The sequence below is a fragment of the Canis lupus genome, chromosome 19, assembly GCF_003254725.2.
Source record: "Canis lupus dingo isolate Sandy chromosome 19, ASM325472v2, whole genome shotgun sequence".
Taxonomy (NCBI): domain Eukaryota; kingdom Metazoa; phylum Chordata; class Mammalia; order Carnivora; family Canidae; genus Canis; species Canis lupus.
In genome coordinates, this window is record NC_064261.1 from 29,493,619 (window position 1) to 29,516,904 (window position 23,286).

General features: G+C 42.6%; 1 protein-coding gene, 1 long non-coding RNA gene and 1 other non-coding gene across 25 annotated transcripts in view; 1 reads left to right on the forward strand and 2 right to left on the reverse strand.

Moving 5' to 3' along the window:
- Nucleotides 1-23,286, forward strand: part of CLASP1 (cytoplasmic linker associated protein 1) — a 267,481-nt gene that overhangs the window by 68,531 nt on the left and 175,664 nt on the right. For all 23 annotated transcript variants that reach the window (XM_049097164.1, XM_049097165.1, XM_049097167.1 and 20 more), the window contains exon 3: nt 21,938-22,016. In XM_049097164.1, the coding sequence (XP_048953121.1) occupies nt 21,938-22,016 (79 nt within the window). The remainder of the gene's footprint in view (nt 1-21,937; nt 22,017-23,286) is intronic.
- On the reverse strand, nt 2,596-23,263 carry LOC112647774 (uncharacterized). Its single transcript, XR_003128463.3, has 3 exons — nt 23,108-23,263; nt 12,109-12,331; nt 2,596-3,065 (listed from the first exon to the last, which is right to left on the reverse strand). It is a non-coding gene; the product is annotated as an uncharacterized LOC112647774 (long non-coding RNA).
- LOC112650069 (U4atac minor spliceosomal RNA) lies at nt 21,223-21,347 on the reverse strand. Its single transcript, XR_003129927.1, has one exon. It is a non-coding gene; the product is annotated as a U4atac minor spliceosomal RNA (small nuclear RNA).

Below are 23,286 nucleotides of genomic sequence, written 5' to 3' on the forward strand. Positions count from 1 at the left end.
GTCTACCTGCGTTCCCCTACTTGTCTCAACATCCTTCGTGTCTCAACGTCCCTTCGTGCCTCACGGCTCCTCACAGAAGCCCTGAGCCTATTTAAGATCTAGTGGGTGAGCTTTTCATCCCTGCTACAGCTCCCCTGGAGCAATCTAGGGTGTGGCTCCCCCTCTTCTAGAATGGAACGATACCATTTACATGGCCAGTTGAGTTATCCCCCCCCCCACCCCAATTGTCCATGTTATTTTGGAGAGAATTCTCTGTGCTTCTATACTATCATTTTCATGGGTCATCAGGAAGAAAGGTTGGCAAAATGTATGCTTGGTTTCCTGTCTTCACCTGGCGTGTCTTTGGGCTCTGATTCCTACTTTTCTCTACCCCCGGGGAAGAAAACTATGCCATTGAAAGAACTGGCCATTAGAGCCACTCAGACTTGGGTCCGAGTTTGGGCAACAATGCTGTCACTGAGATGGAAACATTACACACAGGATCATGTCCGAGGCCTTTTCTGACCAAAACCTTTGGTAATTCCTCTTCAGCGGTGTTGAGTTAGGGAGAAGCCCTAATTACAGAAGCCACAGCACTTTTCGGTTCATGATAGGAGATCATCCAGTGGTAGGCTAGAGAGAGAAAGTGACAGGGTGTCAGGTAGAGCATGGTGGTGGCAGTCCTGTTGGAGCATGTCTGGAGGAATGGATTAATGTTAGCTTTTCTCTTCTGTTTTCTAGCACTTATCCTTGACTGGCCAGTGAATCCCTCATTTGAAATGACTCCGTCATGAACTTGTATTTTCATCCCTCACTCTTTCTCTTATTCTATCAAATGTAGTCTTGTGTACTTCTGAGGTTAGAAATCAGAATTAGATTGAGTAGGAAGTAGTACAGAAAAAGCTTGCTTCCTTGGAGCTGAGAATTTATTCCCGATTTGAGGGGCTTTTTTTGTTTTCCAAGGTGCTGGAAGTTAGAAGGGATTAGAACAACAAATTTATTTTGATTTCTCCATCCTGCCTTTAAGCTTTCTGGTCTGGAACAAGTTGGTTTATTTTTCATAAGTGAATTCATTAAGTGTGTAGGCATGTGTAATGTTTTTAATTTTTGGCAAGGCCACCGTGCATTGTGTGTTTGACAGCATGAATGAACTTCTGGATCAGAAGAGGAGGGGCTTAACCCACAAGAGAGGTTTCTGCAGACTTTTCCCGCCTCTTCTTCAAACTGTTATGTGCTCTCTTTGATAAAATCACATTGCTTTTACCTGCCTCCTTTTTTGTGCTGTGATGTAGGCATTTCCAGCAAACCATCACACAGTCATTGTACAGATGAAGCTATAGAGACCAGAAGGGGCTGGTGACTCCCTTTCCTGATGGAAGAGAACAGAGTCAGACAAAGGCAGGGAGGCTTTCCTGTATCCAGCTGCATCGCTGAAAGATAGAACTTAAAAAAATTGAGCAGTAACAAAAGCCCAGAGGACAAAAGCCCAGCTTAAACAGAACCTGCCTATTGGATTTCTGTGTTTGATCTCCTCATAAATAATTGAAGACTTTGGGATAGCTCCAAAGCTGAAGTTTCCAAATTGCATTTATTTGAAAGTGTTGGGTAGAGCTGTTCCATAATGTAACCAGTTGTGTTTTTTTGTGGAGAGAAAAAAAAGGACTCCCTTGGTGTTGGAGCATTGCAGTTGTCTTCTGGCTTTGGAGTTATTTATTCTTTGCTGGGTGACTAGAGAGCTCAATGAAAGGCAGAACACAGGGCAAGGGAGGGGAACCAGATATACTGAGTGCTTTCTCCAAAGCTGTGTGCTGCATGCTTGGCCCTGACTCATCTCCCCCTCCCTGGCCCTGGGAAGAACTCCCTGTCAGCAAATGTGTATTTAGAATATGCTCAGTCCTGCAGGTAGACTGTCTGCTAGGTTTCTGTGCTTTGTCCAGCACTGGGCTTTGCTCCAGGGAGACAAAAGGCGATTGGCTTGTCAGGCTCTTTTGCTAGGGTTCAGAGTAAAGAAACCATAGGAACACATTATTGCTGCAGTCAGAGGAAAAAGTTTTGTCCCTAGAGAAACCACAGAACACAAGAACACCTTGTCTGACACTAAGCCCTATCGTAAATGAAACCTTGAGCCTCTTCCTGTGAGTTGCTGATTCCTTTTACCTCTGATTTTAGCATCCTGGTGCCGGCAGACTTGTAATGACCCTTGTAGGTATGCTGGTCATGGGAAGAAGCTGATGGTTTGCCACAGGAGAGAATAGTCAACATACCAATTATAACTTGTTTTTAAAAACCCTTTAAATACCTGTAGCCTTATCCTTTATTTAGACAGCCCAGTATTTCAGAAGGCTGGACTTGCCTGCCCTCCACTCAACTCCAAATACTTGTATTGTTGGGATCCCTGGGTGGCGTAGCGGTTTGGCGCCTGCCTTTGGCCCAGGGCGCGATCCTGGAGACCCGGGATCGAATCCCACATCCGGCTCCCGGTGCATGGAGCCTGCTTCTTCCTCTGCCTGTGTCTCTGCCTCTCTCTCTCTCTGTGACTATCATAAATAAATAAAAATTAAAAAAAAAAAAACAAAAAAAACCCCAAATACTTGTATTGTTTTATTTTATCGGGGTTTTCCTTTGATAGTGGTTGTAGAAGATCACAGCACTTCAAGATACTGTCCTAACGCATTGTAGCATTTAGGGTAAGGGACAGGAGGGCCTTAGGATACAATACAGTGAGTGATTTTTTCTTCCCAGAACATTGGTCATGAGTCTTATTCCAGATCCCTAACTAGTTAAGGAGGGCCGGACCCTGAAGATCAAAGACTAGGTACCTGTATTTTTCTTTCACTTTGTATTTTGAAAAATTCAAAGCTGCATGAAAGTAGAATGTACAATGAATCCACACGCACCCCTCTTGTAGCTTCAGTGGTTGTCAGTCACTGGCTGCTCTTAGGATGCGTGTTCCTGAAAGTCATAGTCTCCTGCCAGACATGGAATAAACTTGGGGCAGAAGGGTGTTCGGGGATGTAGATTCCTTCTCAGCTGTGTAGACTAAACCTGGACCAAAGGCCATCTTCCATTCCTTTCTGGCAGGCAGCCTGTCAGAGAATTTAAATTGATTTGTTTAAAACTTAAAATATTAAAAAGCTTTTTTATCATGATTTTCTTAACACTATGAAATTATATGTGCTTGTTGTAAAAGTTTCATAATACAGACATGTGTGAGGTGCAGGGGTAAAAAAAAGTCTGTTCCCGATAATGCAAAGTTACTTGTACACAAACATTGCATGTAAGTTTTAAAAAAAAAACAAATAAGGGGGATCCCCGGGTGGCTCAGCGGTTTGGCGCCTGCCTTCAGCCCAGGGCGTGATCCTTGGAGTCCTGGGATCGAGACCCACATGGGGCTCCCTGCATGGAGCCTGCTTCTCCCTCTGCCTGTGTCTCTGCCCCCCTCTCTCTGTCTCTCTCATGAATAAATACATAAAATCTTAAAAAAAAAAACAAAAAAACAAACAGGGTCACGTGATATACATACTGTGCTGCAGTTTGCTTTTCTTTTTTAAACTCCATACTGTGGCTTGTTAATTTTTGCAGAAAAAGGCAGCTGGAATGTTGATAGCAAATGCATTGACTTTGTAGATCAATTTAGGGAATATTGCCACCTTAGTGGTATTGTCTTCTCCATGAACAGAGGATATCTTTCCGTTTATTTAGGTCTTCTTGAATTCCTTTCAGAAGTATTTTGTAGTTTTCAGTGTGCAAGTCTTGCACTTTTTTCTTGCTAAACTTATTCCTAAGCATTTTCTTCTTTTTGGTGCTGTTGTAAATGGAGTGGTTTTCTAACTTCATTTATGGATTATTCATTGCTACTGTATTTGTTAATTTTTAAAATTTAAAAAAATTTTAAAAGATTTTATTTATTCGAGAGAGAGAGCACACAAGCAAGGAGAAGGGGGGGAGGGAGAAGGAGAAGCTGACGCTGACTCCCCACTGAGCCAGGGAGTCTGATCCCAGGACCCCAGGATTATGACTTGAGCAGAAGGTGAATGCTCAACTGACTGAGCTACCTAGGTGCCCCTATTTGTTACTGCTTTTAATTATTCAGATAGCACACATGTACATATAACTAATTCACCCAATCACCTGTTGATGGATATTATTATTGTTACTACTTTTAAGTAAGATCTATGCCCAACATGGGGCTCAAACTCATGACTGTGAGGTCAAGAGTCACATTCTCCATTGACTGAGCCAGGAGGGGGTCCCAGAATTATTTTTAATGTTTTTCTTCTACAAAATAATGCTGTAGAGATCAATGGTTGCATGCAACTGTATTGCTTAGCATACTTGTGTTAATGTTTCTGAAATAGATTACTAGATGAATTTGTTGGGTCAGACTTTATACATATTAAAAATTTGATAGCTATCAATTGTCCAGATCCTGTATCAGTTACACTTCCTAGGGTTGCAAGCTCCTTATGCTAGTGTCTGTTATTCTGAACCCTCCAAACACATAGGCCATTATTAATCTTTTAAAATGTCTCAGTCCGATAGGTTATAAATGGTGTACCATTATTGTGTTTTGCAGTTCTTTGAATATAAGTGAGATTGAGCAACTTTGTATGATTATTGATGTTATATAGAATGAATTGTCCATTTAAAAATAAAAATTTATTTTAAAAAATTATTGTAGGGTTTTTTTTTTTAAAGTCATGAATGTGTTCCTTCCCTACATATTTTACAAATAGCTTTTGCCCAGTTTGTTGTTTCTCTTTTACTTGTGTTTATTCTTTTTTTTTTTTTTAAAGATTTTATTTATTTATTCATGAGAGACACAAAGAGAGAGGCAGAGACATGGGCAGAGGGAAAAGCAGGCTCCCTGGGACTCGATCCCAGGATCCCATGATCACTACCTGAGCTGAAGGCAGATGCTCAACCACTGAGCCACCCAGGTGCCCCTACTTGTGTTTATTATTATTTTTTTTCCTTTAAGAATAAGACATTTCTCTTCCTTTATTTGTGCTTTCTTTATGCCCATTAGTAAAATTTTTATAGTTTCTTCACATAGGTCTTATGGCTCAATCCTAATTACTATATGTTTTTGTTGGAGTTGTAAATTTGATTTTCTTCCCCTTAGACTTTCTTCCTGGTTCTGATAGACATAATGAAAAAAAATATTTTTCTATATAAGTATGATATTTGGCCAACTTATTCTGTTGTCACTTCTAATTTTCAGTTGATAGTTTTGTATTTTCTTAGTAGACTATTATTTGCAAGTGTTGGTGATAATGTCTTTTATTTTTTAGTTCTTTTTATTCTTTTTTCTTACTGTATTGCTAAGGCTTGTCAGAATGCTAATCAGAATATTCCTATATTCCCATCCTATTTGACTGTGGGAATGTTCTGGTGCTTCCAGTTGGCTGTACTGCTATCGGTTTCTAATAGGATGTTTTTGGTCTGTTGTTGCATGTTCTCACCGGGGAATCTCATTCATACTTATGGTTCTTAGACCAATATTTGCACCTCAGACTTCCTTTTCTCCTGGGCTTCAGCTAGCAGACATCTGCCTACAGGATATTTTTATTTTCTTTATAAAAAAAGATTTTTGTCTGTCTGTCTCCCTCCCTCCCTCCCTCCCTCCCTCCCTATCTATCAGAGAGAGAGAGGGAGAGAGAACATGCACAAGCCCAGAGGGGAGGAGTAGTTGGAGAGGGACAAGCAGACTACATGCTGAGCACGGATCCTGATGTGGGGCTCAGTCTCACAACCCTGAGCCTAACCAAGAGGCAGATGTTCAACTAACTGAGCCACCCAGTGCCCCAAGGATATTTCTATTTTGATACCTCATAAAGTCCCAAAGCTTAACATATTAGGGCCATGTTTACTGTGTGTGGCTCACTGTGCTTGATAATTTAAATAGATTGCTTTAGTAGTCCTCCCAGTCACCTGCAGAAGGGGATATTAGTATCCCATTTTGTAGATTCATATATGAACTTTGAGATGTTAACTTTATTAGAGTCCCCAAGCTAGTAAAAATAGTGGTGCCACAGTCTGAACCCCAGTTTTGTCTGACTCTAAAGACTATTCTCTGTTTTTTTTTTTTTTTTTTTTTTTTTTGATCTTCTCGCCCCTTGGGCCCCGAGTACTGGGTTTCTGAAGACTGCTCATTCTGGTTTGTGTGGTTTGCACATCTCACCAGCTGTGGTCCATACCTTGTTGCCTCCATCATGGTAACTTTAAGTAACGCTTTCTCCTTGAGTTCAGACAAAGAATGGCCATCTGTACTTTGCAGTAGTTTTGTTGATTATGCAGTCCAGTAGATTGATTTTTTCATAAAATGTTATTAAGGTACCCAAGCCATGTTGAAAGCTTTGGTTTGCAAGATCATTCTTATAAAATATCTGCGCAGTGTGTGCCAGAATTTGGCTAGCTCTGAAATTCATCATAGTTTGGAATCTGCGAGACTTGGGAATATGTTTTTTTTTTAAATCACTCTTCTCCTGATTGACAGTGAGGTGTTTCCTAGGAAGTGGAACCCTGGAGGATTTCTTTCTGTTGTGGTGTTCTCTCCTTTCCAGTCAAAGCAAGGTACAACTTCACAGTGGATACTGCTTTACTTTTAGATAAGTGGGCTTCTTGATGGGACCCAGGCAGGTCATTGGGCCACAGTAAGAACATGCTAGAGCCCCTGTTAAATTGATTTTCAATTCTGTTTTTCAAAAGTATTGAATTTTTCGTGTACTTTATAATTTTACTGTATATCTGCATAACAGCAGATTTATAGATTATAAAGAAATATGCATATGAAGTACTCTAATAAGGATGTGTAATCAAAGTAGAGGTCTCTGCTTTAAAGTATCAATTGAGATGGGCCCCAGCAGAATTTAGCACCTGCACTACTAACCAGGAAGGAATAAGTTCTACCACCTGCTCTCGTGGAACCTAGGGTAAGCCTCAGCATTCACAGAAGTTGCCGGCATTTTAAAAAAACAAACAAGGTTCTGGACACTAGTAATGAATAATTAGATGTTCTACTTGGAAGAAAGAATCCATAAGCAAGTTAACTGAGTGAATTTTATAGAGTACTAGAGAGTGATAAATGCTTTGGAGAAAAATAAAGCAAAGTGGAAGGACACACGTGGTACTCGCCCATAGTATTCAGTAGGCCGGTTGCAATGGACCTGACCAACAGATAGCTGTTCAGCAAATGTTGGAATGAAATGCTGGGCAGACAAAGTGGATATCTTGGGGGAAAGCATTCTAGGGAGAGAAACTTAGGTACAAAGAGGGGACATTTGACAAATAGCCAGGAGGCCCCTGAAGGGAGAGGGGCAGCCATAAGCTAGTGAGGGAATAGGAGGTCAGGCTGTGAGGGCTTGTAGGCCATTGTAAAGACCCTCTCTTACCCGACGTGGGAGCCATTGAAGGCTTTGGAGCATAGGAGTGGCATGATATGAGTACCCTTAAAAGGACCTTCTGGTTGGGGCATCTGGGTGGGTTAGTCATAACTGTCTGTCTGACTCTTGGTTTCAGCTCAGTCATAATCGTAGGATTATGAGATCGAGCCCCATGTCAGAGTTCATGCTCAGCATAGAGTCTGCTTGAGATTCTTTCTCTCTCCCTCCCCTCTGTCCTTCCCCTGCTCTCTCTCTCTCTTTCTCTAAAATAAACAAAGAAAAAAAATATTTAAAAGTACCTCTGGTTGTGTGGTGAGAATAGATGGAATGAGGACAGGATGGAAACAAGGATAAAAGTAGGAGGAAGTGAGAGGGTCTTAATGCCAGTTACTGTATTTTGGATTGTTAATGCAATGCTTAGTTCAAACATGAACTAAATAACAATTTGCACTATTATTACTGTCATATCCAACCACTTTCTATCCACCCTCACCTCCCCAGATTTGCTAGCATTATGGTTGACACTGATGATACAGAGATGGAGAAGATGCAGAGCCTGCCTTACAGAAACTTAAAGTCTAGACTCTAGGCACTAGGCAGATAAATGGTTTAAAAACCAGAGGTCCCTTGCGTCTGACAGCTAGAAGAACTGTGTATGGTGGGGATGCTGGAAACACAGCTTTCTGTTTTGGGCTAGTGGATATAAATGGGAGGACATTGGAATTCATGGTGCTTGAAGAGAGCTCTGAAAGAAGAGAAGAGTGTACAGAGAGGGAAAGTAGAATGTTTCAGGCAGGGACACATGTAAGGAAAGAGCATAGCCCATTCAGGAAAACCATGGGTGGTTAGCGGGCCGCAAGCAGAACTGTTGAGCCTGGTGTGCACCATGACCTCTTCAGAGTTCTCAGGAGAATTGGGAAGGACTTTTGCTCTGCACAAGCTCTGACCTGACCTGTGGCCTTGCTTTTCCTTCTGCAACATCTATCCAGTGTTTCTGGATCGATGAATAACCAGTACTTGCCTTTGGCAGATGTCATCAGTTCTTCATGATCCAGTCACCAGAAGGATCAGTTCTTTTAAGCCCAGTAACTGATTTTTTAAAAAAGATTTATTTATTTATTTATTTATTTTAGAGAGTCTTTAGAGAGACTTAAGCCGACTTCCATGGCATATTGGTGTGGGTGGGAAGCTGGGGAGCGGTGGGTGGAAGGAGAGAGAAAACTTAGGGAGACTCAAGCCAACTCTATTCTGAGTGTGGAGCCTGACATGGGGCTTGATCCCATGACCCTAAGATCACGACCTGAGCCGAAACCAAGAGTAGGACACTTAACCAACTGTGCCACCAGGTGCCCCAAACTGATTTTTTTAAATAACAGGTTTATAGGGGATCCCTGGGTGGCTCAGTGGTTTGACGCCTGCCCTTTGGCCTGGGGCGTGATCCTGGGGTCCCGGGATCGAGTCCCGCATCGGGCTCCCTGCATGGAGCCTGCTTCTCTCTCTGCTTGTGTCTCTGCCTCTCTCTCTCTCTCTCTCTCTCTCTCTCTCTGTCTATCATGAATAAATAAAATCTTTAAAAAAAATAAAAAACAGAATTATAGAGGTATAATTTATGTATCATAAAATTCATCTGTTTCATGTATCAGTTATTTTTAGTAAATTTACAAAATTGTACATTTCCCCATTGCTCTCAAAAGACCCCCAATCCCCAGCTGCAGTCAGTCCCATTCCCACCCCTAGCTGTAGGCAATTATTTGTCTATTTTCTGTGCCTGTAGATTTGCCTTTTCTGGACATTTCGTATAAACAAAATCATACAATATGTCCTCTTTTGTGTCTGATTTCTTGTATGTAGCCTCTTTGTTCATCTGTATTGTAGCGTGTATCAGTCCTTTGTTCCTCTTTATTGTTGAATGGCATTTATATATTTATTTATTTTTTTAAAGGTTATTTATTTATTCATGAGAGACACAGAGAGAAAGAGGCAGAGACACAGGCAGAGGGAGAAGCAGGCTCCATGTAGGGAGCCTGACGTGGGACTCGATGCCGGGACTCCAGGATCACGCCCAGAGCCAAAGTCAGACGCTCAACCAGTGAGCCACCCAGGCGTCCCTGTTGAATGGTATTTAGTTGTATGGATGTACTGTGCTTTATCTGTTCACCAGTTGATGGATATTTGGTTTGCCACCACTTTTTGGCTGCTGGGAACAATGCCCACTTTTTGCCAGTACCAGTAGGCAGTGGGCAGATGGTTCTCTGGGGTAGGCATGCACATACGAGTCGCAGACTTTGTCATTACAATCTTAGCATTCTTGGTTTGCCCTTTTGTAAGACTGATTGATTAATGGATATTACTTGAGCCACTTAATAGCTGAATGACTTTGCCCAGTTGCCTGTTTCCTCATCTGTAAAGTAGGGATATTTATAGGTGTGGTATTTGGCTCAAGATATTGTTGTGAGGATTAAATAATATAATAAAAAGACTGTATGCAAGGTAGCAGTTGATTCTCCCTGTGCCTCCTGGCCCACTTGCCCCCCATGCCTTTGCTATCTCTTGGGAAGTGGGTGGGAATGAGAAAGCCTCATGTATGAGGAACCATCCTGCTTTGAGTAGTTAGTAGTCGTTTTGGAGAGATGCATGTAAAGGAACTGGAGAGAGATGCAGGTCTTGGCCTGCGTGGACTCAGGAGACTGGAAGATCTCCTAGACTGGGCTAGCTAAAAAATTCTACTGGAAGGATCAGGACTGGGGCCTTGGAGGAGTAGCATAGGGAGACTCTTGGGAGAGTGTGGGGCAGGGGCCAGAGCTGTGAGCCTTGCTGGCTGATTGGCGTTGCTCAGCTCAGGGGCAGCTGGAATCTTTGCTTCATCCCTTAGACAACTGAATGTTTTGGTGCCTGATCTTACATTTATGAGATGTATCTGGAAGAGAGAAGTTGCAGATTTAGGGGTCTTTGGCTGGATTTGACCCCCAGCATGTTTTCTTTGTTTGTTACCGGTCCCTTAGAATTCATTTAGGAAGTTGCCAGTGTTGAAAATCTGGAGATCTGCCTGTAATACCAGATAACCAGAAAATCTGGCCTACCTTATCTCTAACATGGTGTCACGTGAGCAGAGCTTTGGGAGGTGTTCCCCTGCCCCCTCACACACTGACCTGGGATTGATTGATTGATTGATTGATTTATGATAGAGAGAGAGAGAAAGAGGCAGAGACACAGGAGGAGGGAGAAGCAGGCTCCATGCCGGGAGCCTGACGTGGGACTCGATCCTGGGACTCCAGGATCGCGCCCTGGGCCAAAGGCAGGCGCTAAACCGCTGAGCCACCCAGGGATCCCCTGACCTGGGTTTTTACCAGCTCAGGCTCGCAACCATTGGTGTGGAGCTGTGCTGTCCAGCATGGTAGCTGTGGGCCTCCTGTGGCTATGTAAAGTTAGGTAACTTCATGTTTTAAGTAAAATTTAGAGCTCTGTTTCTCATTCACACTCATGTTTCGATTGCTCAGTAGCCACATGTGGCTAGTGGCTGCTGCATCGGATGGCGCAGACAGAATGTTTCTGTCACTGCTCAAAGTTATATGAGACTAGATCTGTTTTTACTAACTGCCTCTCTCTCTATTCAGACTGTGCCTTCTAGCCTCACCTGGCCTATTGATGCTTATACATAAAAATAAAGTGATGGAAGTTCCTTTACCATTGGTAAAATCCTTATATGTGGGCAATGACAGGTAACAAGCTGATAACTTGATTAGTCCCATTAGTCTACTATTAATGACTGATATTTTAACAGACTTACAGCTCTGGAGCCCATTCTAGAGGAATCTGGTAGCATTATCACTGGGATGAGGGTCACAGGGACTCCCTCACATGACTACTTTGAAGGACAATCAGTTTGGATGAATAATTCTCCCCATCCTACATGTGAATATGCAAAGTCACTGACTTTCTCATACCCTTTTTTTTTTGTATTTGTATTGTGCTCTTATTCTTGGAATTAAAAGTGAATGCAGCATAGAGTGCTAATTAATTTCCTCCTTATTTAATAAGGTTGCGATATAGAGTCTTTTAAAATAACCAGCAGATTTGTAGAAGTCAGCAGCCTGTAGCCCCACAGGGCATCTAGTGCATTATGTTAAAAATAGACCTCATCAAGTGTACAGTGTGTGTTCCCTTTGACCGAGCAGTTGTCCTTTTCAGAATTTGTCCTCAGGAGATAACCATGTACACGTGTGGAAGGGAGTACCCATCAAGGAATTGTCTGAGATAGTAAAAAATTCTAAACAGACCTGAATGCCAGCATTACTTTGGGAAAGTGGATCAGTATTTATGATACAACAGGGTATCAGACAGCTACTGCAGATGGAGGTATAGGTCCTTTACTGTTAGTTTGGGAAGACTTCCATGGCATATTAAGCAACAAAATCTCTACATCTATCTGCCTCTATCTCTCTCTCACTTGTTTATGTGAAATTACATGGAAATGTGCGTATGCAGAGATGTCTTTTGGGACAATCATCAAAATGTTAATAGAGTTCTTGTAGAGTGACAGATTTGGGGTATCCTTACTTTCTTCTTTGTTCTATGGTCCTCCTCTGTGAGGCCAGGCTTTCTTTTTTTTCTTAAGTTCTTTTCTTCTTAAGTGCCTCATAAAGAAGGGAAGAGGCACTTACTGAATGCCTACTGCATTACAGGTGTGTGTTAAAACTCTTAACCCTCATGTATATTCTGTAAGGTACAATTGTTCTGATCTTACCGATGAAGCTTGTGGAGCCTGGAGATGGAGTAGCCCAGCTGGCCAGTAGGGGTGGTAGAGTGGTATTCGATCCCAGATCTATGTGACAAAGCCCTGCAACTTTCTCCTGTTCTGGGCACTATCAGGACATCAGAGAAGTGTACAGCTGAGGCCGACCTGGGAGGTTATCTGGTATTACAGGCTGAGAAGTGCTGTGTCTTGCTCAAGGTCATATGTAAGCCAGCTAGAGAGAGATAAGAAAGATGATAAGCATGGGGTTTTGGATATTGTGATTTTGCTCTACTCAGATGGTCTTGATAAGATCAGGGGGCTTGGGTTTATTTTCAGTTCCGTCACTATCCCAACTTCATGACTTCTGGTTAAGTCTTTTTACCTCTTTGGGCTTTATTTTCCTCATTTGCAAATTCAGGATAGTACAGTCCATATTTCAGGTTGTTGTGAGATTATTCAGATTCACCCCAGAGTGCCTTAAAAACAGCAAAGTAAGGCAGCCCCAGTTGCCCAGTGGTTTAGCGCCGCCTTCAGCACGGGGTGTGATCCTGGAGACCTGGGATCGAGTCCCACATCAGGCTCCCTGCATGGAGCCTGCTTCTCCCTCGGCCTGTGTCTCTGCCTCTCTCTCTCTCTGCGTCTCTCATGAATAAATAAATAAAATCTTAAAAAAAAAACAGCAAAGTACAATATGAGTGCAAAATATTATATTTACTCAAGCCAGTCCAATCTTCTGAAGCTTAAAAAATGCAGTGGTCTTCCTTTTTTTTTTTTTTTAAGATTTATTTATTCATTCATGAGAAACAGAGAAAGAGGGAGGCAGAGACAGAGGGAGAAGCAAGCTCCCTGAGGAGCAGGGAGCCTGATGTGAGACTCGATCCTGGGTCCCTGCTGTTATGACCTGAGCCAAAGGCAGACACTTAACCAACTGAGTCATCCAGGAGCCTTTTCTTTCTTTTTTTTTTTTTTGGTAAGATTTTATTTATTTGCTTGAGAGAGAGAGAAAGCATACAGGAGGGGGGCGGGGTGGGAAGCAGAGGGAGAAGGAGAAGCAGACTCCCCACTGAGCAGGGAGTCTGATGCGGGGCTCAGTTCCAGGACCGGAGATCATTACCTGAGCTGAAGGCTCATGCTTAACTGACTGAGCCACCCAGGTATCCCTGCAGTGGTCTTCCTACCTAACTTGTCTCCTATGTTTTTTTGGGGGAAGGAATGAGCAGATGTTACACTGTCCAGAAGGAGAATTGTAGTGGCTTCTATTTTGGTGTTTTCACTGGTGGTTTGGAAAGAGGCAGAGACAAAGCCTAGCCACTTGCCACAGACTTATAGGTCAAGGGGTCCAGAAACACTACAGCTTTTTTAGTTTTTAAACTTCAAAAAAATGTGAACTATATGTAGAAAGAAAGTGCATGAAACACAAAGACACAGTTTCTGAGTTGTGAGAAAGCTAACGCAGTTTAATTGGTACTCTGGAAAAGAAGGAGAACATATCCCAAAGCAGACACTCTTCCTGACTTTTATATAATCACTTTCTTGCTTCCCTTTTTAGTTTTATTACACAAAAATGCGCTTTAAAATCATAGTTCATGTTTGCTTGTTTTTGAATTTCATAAAAATATATAGATACTTTGTGTCTGGCCTTTTCACTTGTTATGAGATTTATCTGTGTAATTGAGTATGCTTATGATTCATTTGTTTTTATTTATTGTATTCTTTAGTATGAAAACTACAAGTCCTACATTCTGCAGTAGGGGCCTCATGGATTTCTAGTTTTAGACTATTATAAATAGTGCTGCCCTGAGAAATTTTGTATACTTCACCTGTAATACATGTACATGTATATCTATTTCGGCGTATTTCTAGTGGTGGAATTGCTACAAATTTGGTGGATAATACCAAGGTGTTTTCTTCCTTTCTTCCTTCCTTCCTTCCTTCCTTCCTTCCTTCCTTCCTTCCTTCCTTCCTTCCTTCCTTCCTTCCTTCCTTCCTTTCTCTTTCCTTTCTAGTGGAAACAACCCTGAACGCTTCACTTTAGGGCGTTTAGGTTTTTTTTTTCTTTTTTAAAGATTTTATTTATTTATTCATGAGAGACACACAGAGAGAGAGAGAGAGGCAGAGACACAGGCAGAGGGAGAAGCAGGCTCCATGCAGGGAGCCTGATGTGGGACTCGATCCCAGGTCTCCAGGATCATGCCCTGGGCCAAAGGCAGGCGCTAAACCATTGAGCCACCCAGGGATCCTCCCAAGGTGTTTTCTTAAGTGTTGGTTGTACCAGTTCACATTCCTACCAGAATGTATGAGAGTTTCCATGTTCTTGTTGATACTTGGTCTTGTCAGTCTTTAACTTAGCCATTCTGGGAAGTAAGTAGTAATGTCTCCTTATACTTTCAATTTGCATTTCTCTGCTGACTAATGGAAACTGGGCAACTTTTTGTGTACTTCTGACCATTGCTGTCTTTTATGAAGTGTCTTTTCAGATATTTTGCCCATTTTTGTTCTGGATTGCCTATTGGTTAGTTTGTACAAGATTGATATATGTATATATTCTAGAATCAGGCCTTTTGTTGCTTATTTGTTTCATAAATAACTTTTTCCTGTGTGACTTGTTTTCACTTTCCTACAGTGTTTGGTATGCCAAAGTTCTTAATTTCAGTTTGATAGACTTCAATCAGTCTTTCCCTCTAGGGTTTGTGTTTGTTGTGCCCTACTATTTTCTTAGGTCATTTTCTAAAAGCTTTATTATTTTATGTTTCCACACTTATATTGTTACCAGGAATTCATTTTTGTGTATGGTATGAGATAGCAGTTAGTTTCTTTTTTTATTCCATATATTCAGTGGCCCTGTTCTCACTATGCCCCATTGTCATAAGTTAAGTGCCCATATATATGTGAGTCTGTTTATTCTGTTCTGTTGATATATTTTTTTCTTGACCTGATAGCATATTACCTTAAGTATTGCCATTTTATAATAAATGTTGATATACAGTGGGAGCAAGTTTTTGTCACTCTTGCCATTGACATTTCCACACAGATTTTGTAATCAACTTGAGAAGTTTTTAAAAATATATTTTAGTTGAGATTTTGATTGAAATCTTACTGAATGTAGATCAATTTGAGAAAAATGAAAATTTCATAGTAGTGAGTATATCAACCTGTAGTTTACCTTTTCATTTATTTTAGTTCTCTTTAATTTTTTTTAATTGTTCCATAACTTTTTGGGTATATATTTATTTTGGCTAGATTTATTCTTAGGCATTTATTTTTGTGCAGTCGAATATGAAAACTTAAACATTTTCCTTTTTGGCTTCTTGTACGGAAATGTAATTGATTTCTCTTGTATATTGACTTAGCTCGTTTTTTAAAAAATATTTTATTTATTTGAGAGAGAGAACATGGGCACAGAGGGAGAAGCAGACTCCCTGCTGAGTGGGGATCCTGATGTGAGTCTCTATCCCAGGACCCCGAGATCATGACCTGAACTGAAGGCAGATGCTTAACTGAGCCACCCAGGTGCCCCTCAGTTTTAAATTTTGTATTTGTAGATCTTCCAGATTTTTCTACTTGTAGTTACATTTTCCATTTATTTTTATTTATTTATTTTTTTTAATTTTATTTATTTATGATAGGCACACAGTGAGAGAGAGAGAGAGAGAGAGAGGCAGAGACATAGGCAGAGGGAGAAGCAGGCTCCATGCACCGGAAGCCCGATGTGGGATTCGATCCCGGGTCTCCAGGATCGCGCCCTGGGCCAAAGGCAGGCGCTAAACCGCTGCGCCACCCAGGGATCCCCCACATTTTCCATTTATAATGACAGTTTTGCTTCTTTGTAAGTTTTATACATTTAATTTTTGTTTCCAGTAGCTCATTAAGTATGATGCTTGATTTCACACTTGTGTCAAAATTTGGCTCTTTCCGCTTTTAATATTGCTGCTAGGAATATAAGAGTACAAGTTATCTGTTGGAACCCTGCTTTCACTCCTTTTGGGTATATACCCAGAAGTGGAATTGCTGGATCATATGTTAATTTTGTGTTTTGTTCTTTGAGTAGCCATCATATCATTTTTCACAGTGACTGCACTGCTTTATATTTCTACCAGTGGTGTACCAGATATTCTAATTTCTCCATGTCCTCCCCACCACTTGTTATTTCCTTCCTCCCTTCCATTTTTGTTATTATAGTAATCCAAATGGGTATCAACTATTGCTTTTTACCTGCTGTTGCTGACTTCCCTTTTTGAAATCCTTTTTTTTTTTTTTGTCTGCAGACTTAGCATCCAGTGTGCTTTTTTTTTTTTTTTTTAAATTTTTATTTATTTATGATAGTCACACACAGAGAGAGAGAGAGAGAGGCAGAGACATAGGCAGAGGGAGAAGCAGGCTCCATGCACCGGGAGCCCGATGTGGGATTCGATCCCAGGTCTCCAGGATCGCGCCCTGGGCCAAAGGCAGGCGCTAAACTGCTGCGCCACCCAGGGATCCCCAGTGTGCTTTTAAGCCTATCCATTGAGGACTGAATTTTGGATATTGTAGTATTTGGTGCTTTTAAAAATTGATGTCACTTTTTTAGAAGTACTTTCTGTCCCCCAAATTTTAATCATGTGTTTTATCTTCTTACACATAGTAAGAATTATTATATATTTTTAGAGTAACTCTTGTATCCATAGGACTTGAACTCATGACCCTGAGATCAAGAGTCACATACACTACTGACTAAGCCAGCCAGGCAACCCAGAATTATTATTTTAAATTCTCTTTCTTATTATTTTCATGTGCGTAGTTCATGTGTTTCTGCTAGTTTTCATTTATAGTTGTTGAGTGTGTCTGGTTATCGGTTATCTTTGGTTATGTTTTGGACATTACATCTGAAAGTTGTTTATAGAAGTAAATTGAGGGCTGGATTAGGATGATCTCTCCATCTGGAAGTGATTGGGATTTTCATCTGCCAGGGGCTTTAGGGCCCCACTAATCTAAGATCGTGTAATGTCCGGGATTAATATTAATATATATATATATATATATATATGTATATATATATATATATATATATATTTTTTTTTTTTTTTTTGACCAATCAGATTCCTGGAAGCTGGTCTGTGGTCCATCGGAAGGCTGTTTTACTTTCAATTCACTCTCCTAAGGTATAGCCATTTGGATTTCAAGTGGTAGGGTGCTATCCAGGCTACCAACCTTTGAGGGCTCTGGAATCCAACCTTTGTTTTCCTAGATCCACATGATCACTGAAAACAATTCTCAGTGTCTCAGTTGTCCTTTCCCAGTGTTTAAATGGCATGAGGGCAAAAGTCAACCATTTGCTGCGTGCTTATCCCTCTGGATTTTAGTTTACTTATGTTTCATGACCTGGTATCTTTTCTTTGCCTTCCTTGTCCTCTGATGTTTCCAAGCAGATATTCTTTTATAATTTAGGAGTTTTCAGCATAAGAGTTAGTCTGAGTTACTTAGCAATTACAAACTCCTTTTCAAAGCATTTTTTTTTTTAAGTTATAGGATAAAGGAATTGTGTCAGACCTTGAGAACTCCTCCATCAAATGAATTCATTACTAATTAAAGTAGCTTGTTTTTGTTTAGTATAGTAGGGGTTTACTGACCATTTACCATGAATTCACTGTTATGCTATATATATTATGGAAATTTTGAAGAAATACAAGGCACAGCATTTCTTTCATTTGAGGGGTTCTGCTGTGGAAACCAGTATAAACTCAGAAAACGAAAAAGAATATTGAAGGAGGCACTTAAAGGTAATGCAGACTTAATGGCTTAGTGAAAACTAAAGGCCTTAAGTGCTGGGTGTGAGCCCGGTCCCCTCCCCGCCCCTGCCCTGTCTCTCCCAGACCACCTTCCTCATGCTGCTCACCCTGTCCTGTCTATAAAACTGCAGCTCCCTGGCACTCCCTCTTTACTGGTATAGCCCTTCAGAGGCTGCTCACTGTCTTCCAGACATGTCTGAGGCCCTTCGGGAGCTTCCTCCCCTGCAACTTCCCCACCCTGCCTGCCCTCCCCTCCAGCTTTCCCCTTCGTGGCAGCTGCCTCACATCTTTGCATGCACACTGCCCTCTGCTTAGAGGTTGTCCTTCCCTTTGGTGCGAGGCTAGTTTTTTCAAATTTAGCCTCACGTAGTGTGACTCTTTCTTGGAAGTCTTCTGTGCCAGCTGAGTCTCTTGTCATCAGGAATCCCAGGCCTCTGCTGGACCACCGATCGGTAACTATTGCCCATGCTTATGGCAGTGACTGTGAGCTGGTGATAACTGCCACCAGGTGTGTAGTCTAGCCCTCACCATGCACCGAGCACCATGTCAAGCACTTCACATACAGATAGTGATGCCTGAGGTAGCTGTTACTGTTGTCTCCATTTTATAGGTAGGAAATTGAGGCACACAGAGGCTTCATAGCCACAAATTATGGTCTTCTGGGCAATGACTTTATCCATGTATCTCTTTCTTCAGTAAGGAAATGGAAACAGGAGCAGGGCCTGAGCTGTGAAGATAAACGTTTGTGGGTGATGATGCCCTTCCTTGCCCACTGGGGCTGTGACTCAGGGTGAACTGGACAACTATAAATGAACCCTTTTGCTTCCTTCCAAAGTAGTAGTTGATTCTCCTGTGACGGTGCCTGGGACTCTCTTCTCTTCTCTCCTGTCCTATTTCACTGGGCCTTAGCTGCATCTGCCAACCTAGGCTTCTTGGGGAGTCTCTGGACTCCCCAGTCTGTCTGGGCAAGGCTTTTTAAATTTAGTTTTGTTGTTTTGAAAGATTTTATTTATTTATTCACGAAAGACAGAGAGAGGCAGAGACACAGTCAGAGGGAGAAGCAGGCTCCATGCAGGGAGCCTGACGTGGGACTTGATCCCGGGATCCCAGGATCACGCCCTGAGCTGAGGGTGGCGCTAAACCGCTGAGCCACCCAGGTGTCCCTTGGCAAACCTTTTTGAAATTTACTCTCTAGGATTTAGCTATGCCAGATCTGGTCAAACCTACCAAGTAAACTTCCATCCTGGAAAAGATGAAAGTCTGTATGTTCCCTCAAATTTCACAGGTGGTTTAACCAAAAAGGGCTCTGATATCTGATAGAATTTTGAATTCATTCAAAATGAAGGTGTAATAACAGCCCTCTTCTACTTTAGGGGGAATGAGTTAGGAAGGGATGTGGTGAGAACCTGAAGACAGCATTTTTAGTATTTTGTAATAAGTAACTGTAATAAGTAACACTTCCACCTCCAACCAGTGACACAGCCATACTCATGTTTAGCGTTTCATCAGGGAAAAGCCAATTCCAATTAAATGGATGGCCTCTGTTTTTAAAATACAAGGTTTAATGTTTAGGATGGTTTTGGATTCACAGAAAAACTATGAGGGTAGTATAGAGAGCCCCATGTAGCACCCCACACCCCGTCTCCCTATTAATATCTGACATTAGTATGGTGTAGTTGTTATAATTAATAAATATTGATGCATCACTATTCACTCAAGTCCATAGTTTATTCAGAATTCCTCACATTTTTCCTGCTTTTATCTCTTCCAGGATCCCACTCAGGCTGCCACATTACATTTAGTCATCATGTGTCCCTAGGCACCTCTAGGTTATGACAGTATCTTGGACTTCCATGTTTTAGGTGACCTTGACAGTACTGGTCAGTATTTTGTAGGATGTCCCTCTATGGGAATTTGATGTTTTTCTCGTGATTAGATTTGGCTTACGGGTTTTGAGAAGGACATCACAGATGTAAAGTGTCATTTTTTAAAAAAAGATTTTATTCATTAGAGACACACACACACACACACACACACACACACACACACACACACACAGAGGCAGAGAGAGAGAGAGGCAGAGACACAGGCAGAGGGAGAAGCAGGCTCCATGCAGGGAGCCCAACTTGGGACTAGATCCCGGGACTCCAGGATCACACCCTGAGCATGAAGGCAGATACACTTAACTGCTGAGCCACCCAGGTGTCCCGTAAAGTATCATTTTAATCACACCACAGCAAGCATATATGCTGTCAGCATGATTTGTGACTCTTGATATTGACCCTTGTTAAGGTTGAGGTGATGTTAGGTTTCTCCACCATAAAATTATTCTTTACTTCCATACTGTACTCTTTGGAAGTCAGTGTGATGCCTAAATCCTCTTCAGCTGATAAGTAAAGCTACTATTTTAAATGTTTTGTACCATTACATATCTTTAAAAACTTTACAAACCAATGTTCTCTTTATAAAAACTTTTTAGAATTATTTCCTGGTATCTTCTAGGTGCCAGTGCCTTGCAAGGACAGCTCATGCCCTGATTATTGGGCGTTTTTTTTTTTTTTTTTTTAAAGATTTTATTTATTTATTCATGGGAAACACAGAGAAAGAGGCAGAGATACAGGCAGAGGGAGAAGCAGGCTCCTCACAGGGAACTCCATCCCAGGACCCCGGGATCATGACCTGAGCCAAAGGCAGATGCTCAACCACTGAGCCCCCCAGGTGCCCCTTATTTATTTACTTATTATTTTATCGGGTAATTTTGAAGAAGTGGATTCCGAGCTGAATAGGAACGCCTGCAGTCTTTGTATTTCCAAGATGCAAAACGCAGGGGCAGACATTTGAAAGGACTCATGACGACATCCCTTGCATTATCATCATTGCCTCAGTCTTGTTCATTTATTTGTTCTGGAGGATACGGGACTACTCCACGTGCAGTTTTGCACCATGTTTCAGTAAAGTTGCGTAAGTTTCTACTGAGAACGGGTTTGTAGGGACGAGTATCTTTTTTAAGGTAGCTCAGCGCTTCTACTAACCACATACTGAAGCACAGAAGTGGATTTTACGAGTCAAGCTCTCTTGCTTCTGTCCACGTATACCCGAGAGTATTTACGGCCTTTCAAAAGCGGGTAGATCAGATTTCTGAGTAATCGGAGGAAACCAACGGGATTCACTACAGCCGCCGCTGAGTTTTTCTTAAGTTACAAGTTTAAGGTTTAGAAGAAGTAACTGACTATGCTGTTTGGGAGGGAACGTTGAGCCTGCAGCGCCCCCTGGCGACGAGCCGTAGCGACACGAGCAGCCTCTCCCGAGTACTTAAACTATCGTTACACTTCAAAGTCGTGGAAAAGAGGTTTTTCTTTTTTCCAAAAATTGCACCGAGGTAAAGCAGAGCTTTAGCCGATGCGGGCGTGTTGTCAGGCGTCAGCAGTACTGCCCTCACTAAGCGTTCATTGGACAGTAGCGCAACCCCAAGAAAAGGATGGTTGGCGGCAGGCGTGCGTGCGCTGCTAGCAGGAAGCGCCAACACCGGGTAGGGTTGGGGTGACTGATTCGCGACTCCCGGCCTAGCCGCGGCAGCGGGTATACCTACAACGAAGGCGGCTTCCGAAGCAAACCAGCAACTTCTTGTTTCCTGGGGCTTTCGAAGGTGGCGAATAGGCTGCTTGGTTTTACCCAGAAGGCCACGCGCCAGCCGCGGGTAATTTGCATACGCCGTACTCGCCGGGGCGGGGCCGCCGGGGGGCGGGGCCGCTGGGGGCGGGGCCGCGGCTCGGCTGTCCCCGCCGTCCGCTGGCGCCTCGGACGGGTCCCTTCGTGGCGGGGTTTTTTGTTCTTTTTTGTTTTTTTTCCTTCCCGTTTCCTGTCACCGACCGTTTTCTCTTGAAGCTGGGCACAGCCCCTTGCGTACCGGAGCAGCCGCCTTCACGGCCAGTCTACTCTGCAGTGGGCTTGGCTCCCCAGTGACCCGTCCGACCGCGTCCGACCCGGAATGGGGGGGCGTCCTGGGAGCTGCTGGGCCGGGGCGGGGGCCCCCAGGCCGGCGGCTCATGGCTTCCCGGTGTCTCCCCTTGCAGGTGGTTCTGCTCGGCATGGACATCCTGTCCGCGCTGGTCACCCGGCTGCAGGATCGGTTCAAGGCGCAGATCGGCACAGGTGAGCTGCGGGCAGGTGGGGGGGCCCCGCCGCGCTCCACCGTCCAGCCCCGCCTTCACTCAGCCTCCCGATACCCCACGGCTGTGTCCCAGGCAGCCCGCACGGCCTCCGCCATCCTGCCGCTGCTGGGGCTGCAGCACCGCCCCTCCTCCCGCCCTGGGGTCACCGCAGAGCCCCTCCCCTGGCTCCAGGGCACCTGCCGCTAGGTTCACAGCGTTGGTTTTTCCCATGCCTTCCTGCTGGCTTCTTCCAGCGCTGCTGTTCTCCCCGCAGTACTACTGCTGACTCTTTTTTCTTACCTGGATAGGTGCTACATTTTAGTGCCCACAAAATCATGTGTGCCCGTTCTGAGAGGCTTTGCTTTCCCACTCGAGAAGGCCTGCATATCTGATGCAGCTGAGTTTTTTCCAGTTCATTATCTGAGGCATTATCTTTTTCACTTTGAACATAAATGTTAAGTATGCATGTTAAATGACCGCTCTCTATTTTGGAGGGAAAACGATATGTTAGCAAAATGAAATAAATAAGCAGGTTTCGTTTTATATATGATTTAGTCCCTTCTAAATTCCTGACCTCTGGGATTTCATAATGATAATACAAGCACCAATCAGCTCTGTTTGGCCTTCCTTAACAGAACTCAGTTTTGGTTGTTTGTACTTGTTATTTTCTGTTACCTTCCTAATCAGCGTGCTCTTGTGGATAAGGTCAAGAACTCTTTTCCCATTCTGGCACTAACTGTCCATCTGTAAATAAAAACCTCCCTTACTTTTAGAAATTTGGTATTTTAATAGCATTCCATTTTCCTCATAAGTTAGCTGAATTGTTCATGATATCTCTTGGAAAGGAAAGGTATGTATACACTTAGAAGAAGCAGAAAAATAAGCTAATTTCCGGTACATCAATGATCTTGGAGCCTCAGCCGATGGTCCACACTAGGTGGGGGGCTAGACTCCATTTAATACACATGCATGTATACTCTAAAATTACAGACAGCATAGATGAAAAAGAGATGGAGTCATAAGTGCCTGTTCTATCGGCAAATATGCAGTATCCCTCTCTTAACTAAATTTCCTTTTGCATTGACTCCTTACCAATGTCTTCCACTGACATCCATTTTAATATTTCACCAGCTTAAAAATGTCCTGCGAGCTGGCTGGATCTCTAGTCGGTTAAGGAAGAAGACAAGTAGTATATCCCCACAAAGGATTTTGCAGATTCTTATAGCAGCTCCCATAGATTTTAGTGAGGAGAATAGAACTGTGAGGAATGG